This window comes from Arvicola amphibius, chromosome 12 (assembly GCF_903992535.2).
Source record: "Arvicola amphibius chromosome 12, mArvAmp1.2, whole genome shotgun sequence".
In the NCBI taxonomy this organism is placed as follows: Eukaryota; Metazoa; Chordata; class Mammalia; order Rodentia; family Cricetidae; genus Arvicola; species Arvicola amphibius.
The window spans coordinates 154,395,763-154,409,444 of record NC_052058.2 but is presented as its reverse complement, the minus strand read 5'-3'; the positions used below and the strand labels follow the sequence as shown (position 1 = coordinate 154,409,444).

At 44.7% G+C, this 13,682-nt stretch overlaps 1 protein-coding gene and 1 long non-coding RNA gene across 3 annotated transcripts in view; one reads left to right on the top strand and one right to left on the bottom strand.

The window, feature by feature from the left end:
• Positions 1 to 13,682, top strand: part of LOC119802578 — a 68,584-nt gene that overhangs the window by 27,375 nt on the left and 27,527 nt on the right. The gene's annotated exons all lie outside the window — the stretch shown is intronic.
• Tmc3 (transmembrane channel like 3) overlaps positions 1 to 13,682 on the bottom strand; it is a 43,859-nt gene that overhangs the window by 21,626 nt on the left and 8,551 nt on the right. For both annotated transcript variants that reach the window (XM_038313577.1, XM_038313578.1), the window contains exons 4-10: positions 9,994 to 10,075; positions 7,793 to 7,899; positions 7,097 to 7,195; positions 6,854 to 6,996; positions 5,298 to 5,445; positions 4,244 to 4,287; positions 1,264 to 1,411 (exon numbers count right to left, since the gene is read on the bottom strand). In XM_038313577.1, coding sequence (XP_038169505.1) covers positions 1,264 to 1,411; positions 4,244 to 4,287; positions 5,298 to 5,445; positions 6,854 to 6,996; positions 7,097 to 7,195; positions 7,793 to 7,899; positions 9,994 to 10,075 — 771 coding nt within the window. The remainder of the gene's footprint in view (positions 1 to 1,263; positions 1,412 to 4,243; positions 4,288 to 5,297; positions 5,446 to 6,853; positions 6,997 to 7,096; positions 7,196 to 7,792; positions 7,900 to 9,993; positions 10,076 to 13,682) is intronic.

Here is a 13,682-nt window from a genome sequence, read left to right as displayed (position 1 = left end):
ATGTTTCTCAAGCCCCTCTTCCCGCAACCACAGCTGGTTTTCTATGGGGCCGCCTACCATTCACAGGGACACTGAGCTTCTGTTTAGAAACCTCCCTAAGTCTAAGTTTGTTCCTTTCAGGAACGCTCCTTTAAGGTCATGAGGATGCTTCCACATGCTGCCTGGGCTTCGGTAGCATTTCTGTCACAAGTACCAGTCTCTAATTCATTGTATTTATACCTCCCTGACCTTGGATGGAGGATGAAAATAATTGCGACCATTATGATCAGAAAGGGGAAGGCAGAGATGTAATTGAATATCCCTCTGTACACGGGGGATTAATTATCTGGAGAACCATGCCTGGCTCTTGTTTGTCTGGGCTGATGGCAAAAGAAAGGCAAATTTAAGCTGGTCCACAAGACGTTTGAGCTAAGTTAAGAAGTAATTTCTGAACGGATGTTTTAAAATTTGCCACTTTATAAATGTGCAAATAGGTACAAATTTACTTAACCCATATAACTGGTATAAAACACAAGGAGGCATGGGAAAGGCTACCTGGTGTAATCTCAGGTTCTAAGAAATGATTGCACACCGGTGAACACGCACAGAACATGCACAGGACAGATGTATGCCATCTAACTGCTTTTAGAGTGGATGCTAGTTATTATTATTATTATTATTTTAATCAAAGTAATCTAAAAGATGGTTTGGGGTTATTTTTGTTTTTCAAATCTTGGTGGTAAATTGGGCCAAATGTTCAGGACAACAGTCACAACAAATATTAGAAATTATGAAATTCTCCCTAACCTCCTGCTTGGTAGTTGTTTTCTTATGGAGATAGTCACACAGTTGGGAGTGTGTTGTTCAATACCCCAAAACAGTTTGTGTGGCTGGTTCTGGAAACTACCCAAGTGTCGGATGAGACAGCTAGAGGGATTGGAGGCGCACACTGCGGGTCAGCATGGACACTGATGCAGGTCTGTGGGCAGAGCCCATGCCTAGAGTGTGGACGCCCAGGAATAGAAGTGAGCAGGACAAAGCCGAACCTTGGGGGTCAGTATGAGCACCCGGGGGAGTTCCTGAATGAAGATCGTCCTAGTTATTCAACTAGGACTTGACACTCCTGGAGCTGAAGGCCCTGGTCTGTACTCTAGAACTAGCAGGCTACCGTCATTTCTAGAGATATTTTGGTCTGATTCACTAAAGAAGCAGAGAGGAGGAGGAATTTTGTCACATCCCACCTTGAAGCGCAACTTGCTAATATAATTGCTGGTCACTGGGTACCTCGTTCTTTTCCCAAAGTGTCAGCTCCTTCTTTGACTGTTCCAGCTTCTGGGACCGGTCCACCACAAAGTAGATGAGATAGATGCTCCCAGCCAGCGAGAGGAGCACCAGGATGTTGGCGATGATTCTCAGGCAGACAGTCACCGCCCTGAAGAGAAAAGGAGGCAGATGGTAGGACTTTAGGATGGGAGTCTTTCCCCCTGCTTCCCCAAGCTGCTTCTCTGCTTCCTCTACCTCCGGTTTTCTGCGAGACCAATAGAGCTATATATTTGGCAAGCCAGCCGCCTGGAACTTTTAAGAAACCATCAAACGTTTGTTTTAGGATCCGAGTATGTGGGTTTCTGTTCGAGGTTTGTCGCTTATAATAGGAGTCCTTCAGGGATGGGGAGGTGACTCCGCTATAAAGTGCCGGTCATGCAAGCATGAGAACCTGAGTTCAGATTCTGAGAGCCAGGCAGATCCCAGAAGTTCACTGGCCAGCAAGCCTGTGCAAAAGAGCTTCAGGCCTCAAACCATAAAGGTAGATCGGACTGAGGAAAGACACATGCTATGTGCTTCTGGCATTCACGCATACACATGTGTATTCATACCTGCTCTAACCTATATATACACAGCCCCGCACTCACATACACACATTAGAGTTTTGTGATGCAGATAGGAATTCATGTAGTTTCCAGCAGAAGAGACATGGCAGTGGGGGGAGAGACTGGCTTCCTGTCTTTCAGATGATGGTTGGTGGACCTGCCCATCATCCCACACCATGAGTCTGGTATATATATTTGCCATATATTTACTTGGTGACTAGTTGTCTTTCCCCCGAGTTGTGTGAGAGCTCAACTTGTATCCTTTTCATCCTTGTGTCCACAGCTCTCAGAATAGCCCCCACCCACACAGCTCAACTAAGGACTTCAGCAATATTTGTCAGATGAACTGGCAACTCTGTCACCATGAGATGGGATTTGGGAACATCTCCTCCCTTGTTTGGTGGCATTTCCTCTGATCGTGTGAGAACATTAAGAAATCATTAGTGATCCTAGAATTTACATAGAAGAGCCCCTCCTTTGTAAGTTCTGGGCAACCGACTGGTCAGTCTTTTCCCAAAGCATTTCCTTCTGCCCATTTTGGGGTCAATCTTAGCCTGGTTTCCCTGAAATCAGAGCTCCAGGCAAAGGCTTGTTTGCAGGGAGTTGACCTGGGATATAACTCCAGCAAGCAGGAGTGAGGCTGGGGAAGTAGAGGGGAGATGAGCCATCACCATGAGGCTGACTGGTAGAGGCTCAGGACAATGGGATGTTCCCAGCGTACCCAGCATATGAGAGAGAAGCAGAGAAGCGTTCATTCATCCTATGGTGCTGGGAGACTCCAGCTTGTGGATAATGGTACATGATTGTGGGCCACAACCCTGTGAGCACTTCCCAGAGCAGCACTGGGGTAGCTAAGTATGAACAAGCATGCATAACTCTGCTTAGAGAAAGAGAAAGGGCCAAGATGATTTGTAGGGGCACACAAGAATTGTACTACTTTTCCCATGCAATCCCACTACTGGGGAGTTTGGGTAGGTCAAGATATTTCCCTTTATGTACACTTTTGCCCTTCATCCTTATAAAAGAAACTGATTCCTAATGGTAACTTCCAGGCTAAAGAAAGGAAAACCTAGTGTGCCACATGACAGGATTATTCCTTTGGGCCAGAAAACACTGTGCAACCTAGGCCCACCAATGCATCCTCCTGCCTCTAGAGCACACAGTCATCATTGCCAGGGTCATACTACTCACTGAGCTAGGAGGAGCACTAGCTAGGAGGACTGTGATAGGATACAATGACTGGCTCCCCATGGCCACGCCCCTGGCGTCCTTCCTGGCAATCCCACCAGTCAAGGCATTGCCGAGCCTGGAGTCCAGTGGACAAATGGTAATGCCCTCTTTCTCTGCTTCTGTCCTGGTCCCTGAGTACCTACTGGATCTCTGCCTTCCCCTGAACAAACGGATGAGGACCAGGGCTTGAGAAAACTGGTCCCTCTGTGATTCCCCAGGAATGAGTTGTTGAGTAAGACCTCTTGGACCTAGAATGAACTTAAAGGTGGATGTCATTTACAAATTCCATAGGTCGTTTGAATCACTGGATTGAATGTGATGAAGACATAGACCCTGCATCCCATTGACAGGGATGCTAATCCAAACTGAGGTCTGTGCTTTCAGAGACTGTAGACGACTCTGGTGGGCTTGTTCTCTCATCTCTGAGAGGCCTGATTGGGGCTCATCCTGCCATTTTACTGGAGAGGAAGCGTAGGTCCCAAAGGTTGTGGGTCAGCCAACTGGGTCACTGGGGTTTATGCCAGGGAGGGCTAGAAGTCACCTCTCCCAGCTGCTTGTATACAGCTCCTTCTGGCTCCCCTGCTCCCATCATTCCCAGTAGCCAGCAGCTACACATGTACCCGAACAGAAGGACTATGCAATCAGCAAGGACACAAGGCAGGTGGACACATCTGTCCTAATGAGGACAGGGCCATCACCACTTCACGACAGCACCCTGCACCCTTCCACTGCACTGGGTCTTGGGACAAACCTGGCCTCCAGGAGGTTGTCTCAGAAGGCTATGGTTGTGAACAGGCTGCTCCTTGTATCTTAGGAACTCAGAAAATTGTTTCTAAATAAAATAAATCCTAACAGTATTCACGTGTCTTCCTTCATTTGGCAGACTAGAAACTGTCACTAAAAATAACTGTTTTGCTATGTGAGTGAAAGAACAGGAAACTGGTCAGTGTCAGACCCGGTCCAGGCGCAGAGGGTGCAGAAGGAGAAAGCACTCTTAAAGACTACGATGGGAAAGGAAGGAGCTTCCCACAGGTCCCGTTACTAAGGAGACTGATGATAAGAGGAAGGAGGAGCCTAACAATTATGAAAATAAGATATCAATAACTTGATAACTTTTTGAACCAAATGAGGCAAAAAAGTTAATGAATGGGTTTATTAATACTTACATGTTTTTATGTTTTTTCTTTTCTTGTTCTTCCAATATGGCCTCCTGGAAGGAAAAACACACACAGCATTGGAAACTTAGCCTCATAACCAATTACAACCACTAGGAATAATGTATCCAACTGGGCACAACCTGTAATCCCAGTCCTTAGGAGGATCCACTTCAGGTGCCTGGCCACACGGTAAGTGTGAAGCCAGCCTGGGTCCAAAAGCAAAAAGAAAAACGAAAACCACATCAACAAAACCAACTCACCCCCAAACACTGATCTATTATCTTAATTCTTGTTTTCAATGTCTATGACTTTGGTCTATAAGTTTCTATTGACAGCAATGAATTAAATATCAATTATCTAATAATCAATTAAGCAAAAATTTTAAAAAGGAGATTGGGAAGAAAGAATGGAGAGAAAGGCTGTGATACTTTAGATCATGGAAATATTTTCCACTCAGAATAAGGTTTCCTTTGGTTGTCTATGACATTCAGCTGACCCAAATCTTTGACTGATTTCAATCACACTGACTTCTAAGTTAAAGATAAAACCTTACATACATAATGTAGAAGTATTTATTCATTTATAGGCTTTAAGAATCCATCATGTAAACTGGGCCATGGTGGCGCACACCTTTAATCCCAGCACTTGGGAGGCAGAGGCAGGACAGGCTCCAAAACTATAGTAAAACACTGTCTCAAAAGAAGAAGAAGAAGGAGGAGGAGGAGGAGGAGGTGGAGGAGAAGGAGGAGGAGGAGGAGGAGGAGGAGGAGGAGGAGGAGGAGGAGGAGGAGAAAAAGAAGAAGAAGAAGAAGAAGAAGAAGAAGAAGAAGAAGAAGCCATCATGCAAATTATAAAAAATACACAAATCAAAATTTTAAGACAAAACAATATATAGAAGTATTAAGAGTCGTTTTGAGCTTTCCTTCTTACATCCTATAGGTTCTTGTGGTGCATTTCCAGGTCTTGTTGACCTCCCTGGATCTGCTGCCCTGGGCTGGGAGGAAAGGGAGCAGCTGGTTTGGCCAGCAGGGGGCGCAGACTGTCTTGCAGTCTTTTCACTCACCCTAATGCTGTTCACAATGGCGGCTGTTTTGCTCTCTGCAGCCTCTGGGTTCCCAATGAGGTAATCCCAGGCACAAAATACCCTCCAGCAGAAGGTGTAGTTTTCATTGGAAGCACTGGCCAGGCTGGTGCGCGAGTTCTTAGCCATTCTGCAAGAGAGGCCCCAGTCAGTCACAGGAGTAGGTCTCGGAGGGGATCACTCTCTCCAGGGTGCCACAACCCGACATGGGGCAAAGCTGTCCTCTGACACAGGTCCTCAATCCCTACTTGACGAGCAGAGCACTGGCTGCGTTTTAACCACACTTGGACCCTCAGCCCATCCTTTCCCCAGTGTGAAATGGCATGGGTAATTTTCTGATAGGCAGTCCCACTGGCAAGTGGTGGCCACCAGCCATTGATGGACACTTGTCCCAGGACTCCTCATGTCTGTAGCTGTGATGGTAAAGTTGTCACCATCCCTCTGAGATCAAGCCACGTTCCTGTAGCTTCTGCCTACGGCAACTCCTCCCCGTGGGATCCCCAAGAACTGCTGAGTCCCTCCTGCCCAGGGCATTCCTTAGATATTTGAAGACAGGAGACCCCTCTCTCTGCCTTTTAGGCCATTTCTCCAGTAATAAGCATTGGCTTTCCTCCCTGGCTTCTTTCTTGCTCTCACATCTTCTCTGAGTTGCTTTTAACGAGTAACACCTAGTAAAGGATTGAAACTGTTCTGGTGAGATCTTCAGGCCACCAGGAGGTAAGTTGAGAGCCTTCAGTCATTTGAAATGGCCTTGCAAGTCTCTCTCTGTCTCTCTCTGTCTTTGTCTCTCTCTCTCTGTCTGTCTCTCGCTCTGTCTCTCTCTGTCTCTCTGTCTCTCTGTCTCTCTCTGTCTCTCTGTCTCTGTCTCTCTGTCTCTCTGTCTCTCTCTCTCTCTCTCCCTTAACTCTACACAGGATGCTAACCTGGAAGGGAGCCTGGTAGCCTGGCACTTTTCTGAGCCAATGCATGTGAAGAGGAAAATTGAGTTGCCACAGGGCTCTGGGTGAAGCTGGTGGAGCTCACGGTGGGGAGCTCACGGTGGGTACTGCAGGAGTTTTAACTCTAGCCAGTTTGTTAGAGGTCCCTTTATATGGTGACCTCCTCTCAACAATGACTAGGAGGCACCAATGGCATGATCCATCACCTGGTCACAGGTAAACATACAATCAAAGAGAGCTCTTTGCTCTCTGTCACTTCTAGCCTCCTTCCTGGATGTCATTTATCATATCTTTAGTCACCTAGATGTTACTGATTGCATCTTATTAGCGCAGCTATGGCATTTTCTAAAGTCACATTTTCTAAAATCACACACAACACATAAATCGCTAAGCTTACCTCTCCAAACCCTTTACAGAGCCTTAAACAAAGTAGTCAGTGTAAGTGCTGGTTAAAATTAGAACAACTCTCAAGCCTTGGTCTCTTACTCTATAAAATGGCTAGGGACTCATGACTTTAACAGGGTTATTGACAGGATGGAGTGAGATCACACATGTTCTAACTGGACTCCAGACATGGTTTTGAGAAATCGACAGTCATACTTTTTTAAGAGGATGATGAAGCTGTAGGCAAACACTGCCATCCCCACCAGGAAATATGCCAAGGGCAGGCGGTAGCCGGCTCTCCCAATCCTCCTCTCTCTTCCATAGTACCCATAGAACAGGACGGAGTACTGAAGGTAGCCCTGCAAAGAGAGCCAAGAGTTGTCTCTGATTCCCAGATCCCAGAACAGTGACCCTTTCAGCTCTCCTGCAAGGCCTGGGTGTAGCCAATGTTAGCCTTACCCCCAGGGACCAGACAGTGTCCAAATCCTGTGCAGACATGACCTGCTCCTGCGGAATGGTCTTGCTGGCTGTGCTTCCAAAGGGCTGGCCTGCAATTAACTGGTAAAAGAGGAATGGTTAAGATGCTCCTCTGAGCTAGGGGATTAGAAGAAAAGAATGGTGCATCCCCATGTGTCCGTGCGGTTGCCATGATTAGGGTTTGCTGTGTTATTATTGTGTAAACCCATATGAAAGAACTGGAAGTGGCTTCTGTGGCTAGATTGTTGAGGTCCCCAGACCTCTTATGCCCCGAGGAAACCAACAGTTCTATATATAAAGGAGTTTAGATGGAATACCGGGCAGGCAAACCAGCATCCAGGCTAACTACAGTCTGTCACCTCTTCTTGTATGGTCAGAGAGATACAGCTATGATGGTTTTTACAACATTAAGTGGTAGGGGAAAATAATCAAAAGGAAAACAACATGATATGAGATTCAGATTTCAGCCTCCCTCCCTGGTCTCCGCTATGCTCAAACCTTTTGCAATACATGGCAGATCTAAAGGGCAGTGACAAAGTCCAATGCATTCACCATGTTCTCTGGCAGAAAGCTTGCCACGTCCTTCCTAGGCTTCTATGATGACAGCGAGGGCAGCAGGCTGTAGCACCTGCCTCTCTTTCATGCCTTGCACCTCCTGGCTCCCTGGACAACTCTTACCTCGGGAATGACAACGAAAGCACCCATCATCACTGTGAGCACTATGTTAATTCCGAATAACCACCTCAGGAAGATGAAGTAGGAGGCCACACCAGATCCGAAGTGACCTGTGGGAAGGCAACACGAGAGTGGCTCTGTTCAATGCTCCCAGCACAGAAAACCCGCATCCAGCATTGTCCTTCACCTGCACCGGCAGCAACACACACAGCAAGCGTGGTGCTACATTGATGACCCCCACTGGCTGGGTCAGCATCCTGTGCCTGGTCCCTGACCCCATACACAGAAAGACTAGCTCTAGCTTACCAAGACCACTCTCTGACAACGCCCCCACTGCTGTACTCAACTAGCATGCCGAGTCAAATTTACTAACTTGTGTACGTTTTGGAAAGTTAGCAACTTTTGAGACTTTCATAGACTTCTTTCCTATTTTGAATCACTTTGCACATTCCAAGGCCTCTCTAAGGTTTTTTTGTCTTAAGTTCAATATTAAAATCATCATGGTATTAACACCCGGGGAAGCTGAATAAAGGGCACTTAGAAACTCTGTTGTAAAATTCTGCGTACACACACTTCCTATAAATTTAAAGGCAAGAGAGCATTAACCTCCGCTGAAATATTGGACATAATTTTTCTAACTTTGCATGTAGCCTTTGATTTTTTTTACTTATTTGAAATGTATTTTTTCTGAGGCTGGAGAGATGGCTCAGCATCCAAGAGCACCAGCTGCTCTCCCAGAGGGCTAGGGTGTGATTCCCAGCATTCACATGGTGGCTCACAGCTCTCTTCACTTCCACACACTCTCTTCACACATGCACACACATGCAGGCAATGTACAACCACACTTGAAAGTAAGCAAATCTCTAAGAAATATTTTTCAATCATAAAATTTCAAAAATAAAATAAAATCAGTTTTCTTGATAATTATCCCCTTCACTTTTATGATTGAATGTGTCTCCATGCAGAGATCTCATTTCTTACATTTTCTTTAAGGATTTTCATGATTTCTGACTGTATGTTCATATTATTTAATAGAACATTAAAATTAAGTACTAGATTTACTCTTTTCTTTTTTTTTTTTAAAGATGTATTTATTTACTATGTATACAGTGTTCTGCCTGCATGGATCCCTACGGGCCTTAAGAGGGCACTGCATCTCATTACAGATGGTTGTGAGCCACCATGTGGTTGCTGGGAACTGAACTCAGGACCTCTGGAAGAGCAGCTATTGCTCTCAATCCCGAGCCATCTCTCCAGCCCCTAGATTTACTCTTTTCAATTGAAACAGCCAAATCAGTTGTCCCAGCAATATTTATAGAGTGATTTCTATGGATTTCAGTAACGGTTGACTGCAGAAGGAATAGTTTGTGTTCTTACTTGTTTCTGAAATGTTGGCCTGTCCCTTTGAATGTTGGTCACCCCCATGCCATGTTGCTCTGTGCTGTTCAGTTGTTTAACTTTTTAAAAACATCCTTTATTTTAACCTTTTGTTTATGCTATTCCTTGGGAATATTCTTAGGAATATTTTCTTACTCTCATCTCCCAATTTATCTCTTGGATGTTTTTCTTCTTGCATTTTATGACCATGTGATCAAAATGCTGAGCAACACACCAAGCAGATTTGTGGAATTGCATTAGACTTGGGACCTAATTTTTGGGAAAGTCTACAACTTTAAATGAATGTTCCCCTGTCTCTTCAAAAGAATATCATCAGCTTGGCTCAAGCTTCATGCTCATCTTCACTTTGGGACATTTTAAAGTTTGTTGATTTCTCTATGCATGTGGGCCAGGAGGAGAAGGAGATGATGAAGGAGGAGATTGGGGTATGATTTATTTATTTTTAGCATAGATTTTCTAAACATTTACAGTCTTCTATAAAAACATGTATTTTCATATTTCTATCTGGGAGTTATCATCTTCTCTGTTTTTCACTGATCCTTCAGAGTTTGCTGTCTGACTGAACAAACTAGGAATGAATATGCACCCATGCCTGAGAGTGGAAATGCAGCCTGTGTACTCTTCCATCCTGGGAGGAGGTGAAGGTACCAGGTCTTCCAACTCTGAGTCCCACTTGAGCTGGGCCTCTAACTGTACAAGTGCCCTGGTTGACTCTATGCCATAAGGGCCAAGCCCCACCAGATGTCTTAGGCTGTGTGCTGGCCACAACTGTACATCCCCCCTCCATGCCTCCAGCAGATACTTACTCTCAATTTTCTTTATCCTCATTTCCCAGGGGATGAAGATGACCACAAAGTTGCAGGCCAAACGGGCGAATTTCCGCCAGAGCTACACAGGAGAGGCCATGATTAGGAATCTTTTCATTTATAACCTTGGTAATGGGGTTCTAGGTAGAGGAGAGGATCCCATACACACCCACAGAACCTTTAATTATGGTTTCTCAGGTCATTAAGCATCTCCAAGACCAAAGCGGTCCCTTATTTTCCCTGTGTCCTGACCAGGCAGTATATATTAGTTTGCCCTCTGTGCTATGGGTTCTGCATTCCTTTTTGGAAACAGGCTCTCATGAGCCCCAGGTTGGCTTCAAATTCACAATGTACCTAAGTATAACCTTGAACTTTGATCCCTCTGTTTCTATCTCACAAGTGTGAGGACCTCACCACATCCAGTTAGTGTAATGCTAATTGAGATCAGGGCTTTTCACAGGTTAGGCAACCATGCTACTAACTGAGCTACACCCCAGCCCTAAGATCTATACTCGTTTGGGTCAAAGTCTGCCTTATTCATTTGTTGAGGATGAGGAAAGGGGAAATCATGTGAAGAATGTCATCTCAAGATAGCCATTTGACCCAGCCATAGACCCCTAGGAGCTCTGGGAGTGGAGCCTATAAATCTGTTTTATTCACCAGCTCCCCGGATGATTCTCTCTGTACTCCTGTTAAATACCAAAAGTCTAGAATCTTCCCTGAAAATGAGCTCCACCCCAGATTCATCTTGCATCCTACAAGATAGTTTCTGGCCTTTGTCCTGGCCAAAGCTGCCAAGAATAAGCTTGGGAATTTTATCTTGTGGACTTATACAATTGTCAAGAGTATGAAATCATTACGTTCTCAAAGGAGAACAGAGAAGAATGTGGCCATGCCGGTTCTGCTCTCCAGCAAAATTGACAGGTTGTGCATTCTAACACACAAACAGTCCAGGCTTGTGTTGGAAGCAAATGATATCATTGCACAAGCAAGAGCCACAAATGTAATTACCGCATTCCCAACTGTAAGACAGCACACGGTCCTAACACAGACTCACAGGATAATGTCATTCTGGATGCATCTGCTAAGGCCAGACGGCTGCGTGTACATGGAAATCTGAGTTTTATCAGAAGTTGGAATTGTCTTTAACTCATGATTTGAGAGCCAAGTCAAAGACAGGCACTATTCCCATGAGCCGTCACTCAGGCTGCATGTGAGCAGCCAGGAAGAGGTAGCCCTGTCTCTGGATTTTGCTTTTTAGGGTCACTGGTCTTTCCTGCAATTTTCTTATGTCTGCCTGGCATCATCTGCATTTTGCATACCTGCCTCATATCCAGAAATACACCAAACTTCCTGCCCCCTCCTGCCCCCATGGTCTCCAGAGGCAGGGTTGCTCAAGCATCCTTCAGCAAAGGCTTAGACTTATTAAACATCGGGTATCTGCACTGGTTTAAAGTCCTAACGCCAAAGAAGCACAGGGCAGGAGCCGGAGATCTGGCTCTAGTTCTCACTGTACATCTGCCTTGTCATGAGCCCAGGAAGTTCTTTTCTTTCCTTGGGCAGCCATTGGCTCATCTGTACAAGGAGCAGAAGAGGTCAGTGAGTGGCACCCAGTCCTTTTGCCATTTTTAATTGTCTGAAGGTTTCAATTACATAACGATATAGCAAATATAGAGAAAGAAGCAAGAGCGACTTACACGTATGGGGTTGAGTCAGGAAGGGTCGTAGATAGTTCTTACAAAAAACGAGCCAGGCTTACCCATATTATACGACTGATAACTGGTGGTACCCAGGGCTAAGATCCAGGCTTGGCAGAGTTCAAACTCGCGGTCTTGTCCCCTATTCTGCAGTTATTAATGCTGGGTGCTCCTAGCCTATGTGTGACAATGGGGACAATAGTGCTTCTTGCTGTGGGATAATGCTTTTGTATACTGTAAACATTTGTCACTCATATTAGCTTAATTAAAATGCTGATTGGCTAGTAGTCAGGCAGGAAGTATATAGGTGGGACAACCAGACCAGGAGAATTCTGGGAAGAGGAAAGACAGAGAATCAGTCACAAGCTAGGTGCAGAGGAAGCAAGATGAGAATGCCTTACTGAGAAAAAGTACCAAGTTATGTGGCTAAGCTTAAACAAGAATTTTGGGTTAATTTAAGTTGTAAGAGCTAGTTAGTAATAAGCCTGAGCTAATATGCCAAACAGTTTATAATTAATATAAGCCTCTGTGTGGTTTCTTTGGGATTGAATGGTTGCAGGACCAGATAGGCCAGAAACTTCTGTCTACAAATGGCACTCAAATGTTTGGCAAGAATTTCAACATAAAACCTGAGAAAGTTTTTAAAAAAGGATTCTAGACAGACAAGAATAGAGTCAAGTGCAGCTTCTTGGTAACTGTCTGTCTTTTCTCCTGTAGGCTCTGTTTGCTTAAAGAGGCATGGCTTTTTAAGAGAGGCTCCCTGACTTAGCATTAGCAGCAAAAACTGTGTGGTGACTCTTTTAAGAGGCCCTGCCACAAACACTTAAATGATGTTCATGAGCAGCTACAAGCATGCTTCTTGATGGTGGCATGGACCTAGAAACTCTACAGAGCTGTGGCAATAAACATGACTCACACCAGTACCTCTGTCATGAAGTTAGACTCTCAGGAAGCCAAGGAATGGGGTGAAGCCAGCCGCCAAAGCCAGTTTTAATTCTAGTCATTTCCCTTGGCAGATTGAAGACTCATGTGGTCAGAAAAAGATAGAGATATTTACAGTAAAGGCAGATTCAAACAAAGAAAACCTCTAAACGGTTTACAGTGTGTTTAAACATGTATATATATATATATATATATACACACACACACACACACACACACACACACACACACACACACCCGGGAGAGAAAATAAAAAGGATAAAGTCCTTAAAAAAAGAAATAGAGTTTTGGGTATGGTGGCACACACCTTTAATTCCAGCACTTGGGAGGCAGAGGCAGTCAGAACTCTGTGTGTCTGAGGCCAGCTTGGTCTACTGAGTGAGTTCCAGGACAGCCAAAGATACACAGAAAAACCCTGTCTCACAAAAATAAAAAAACAAAAAATTAATGAAATAGAGTAAACACCAGTCACATAAAGTTGGAAAATACACAGAGAATCTGGATACTGTTTATTATTGTATTGTCTTTGAATTTTTTGACTGCTGAGAAGACCCAACAGTTGCTAAAAGATATTTTATTATAAATGCTGCTGGGTTAATCCAACCTTTATATTTTGAAAATGTCTTGACTTCAAAATTTTAGTCAAGCCGGGCGGTGGTGGCGCACGCCTTTAATCCCAGCACTCGGGAGGCAGAGGCAGGCGGATCTCTGTGAGTTCGAGGCCAGCCTGGTCTACAAGAGCTAGTTCCAGGCCAGGCTCTAAAAAAGCTGCAGAGAAACCCTGTCTCAAAAAAAAAATTTAGTCAAAAGATATGTTACTTTGGAGAAGAGGTTTTGCTTTTGTTTCCACAGGAAATGAGAGGCTGTGGATTCATTCTGGGCTAAGAAAAATAAGGCTTGATCAAGGAAGACCCCCCCTGAAAAAAATCTCCAATAGGAGTGGATGGTTCAGATTGTCCAACATTTTATATCATGTTTGTTGCAGTTTCCTCCGAGTTCTACATCCAGAACAGACTCAAGACTGCTAAGTTGATCCAGCCTTATGGAATA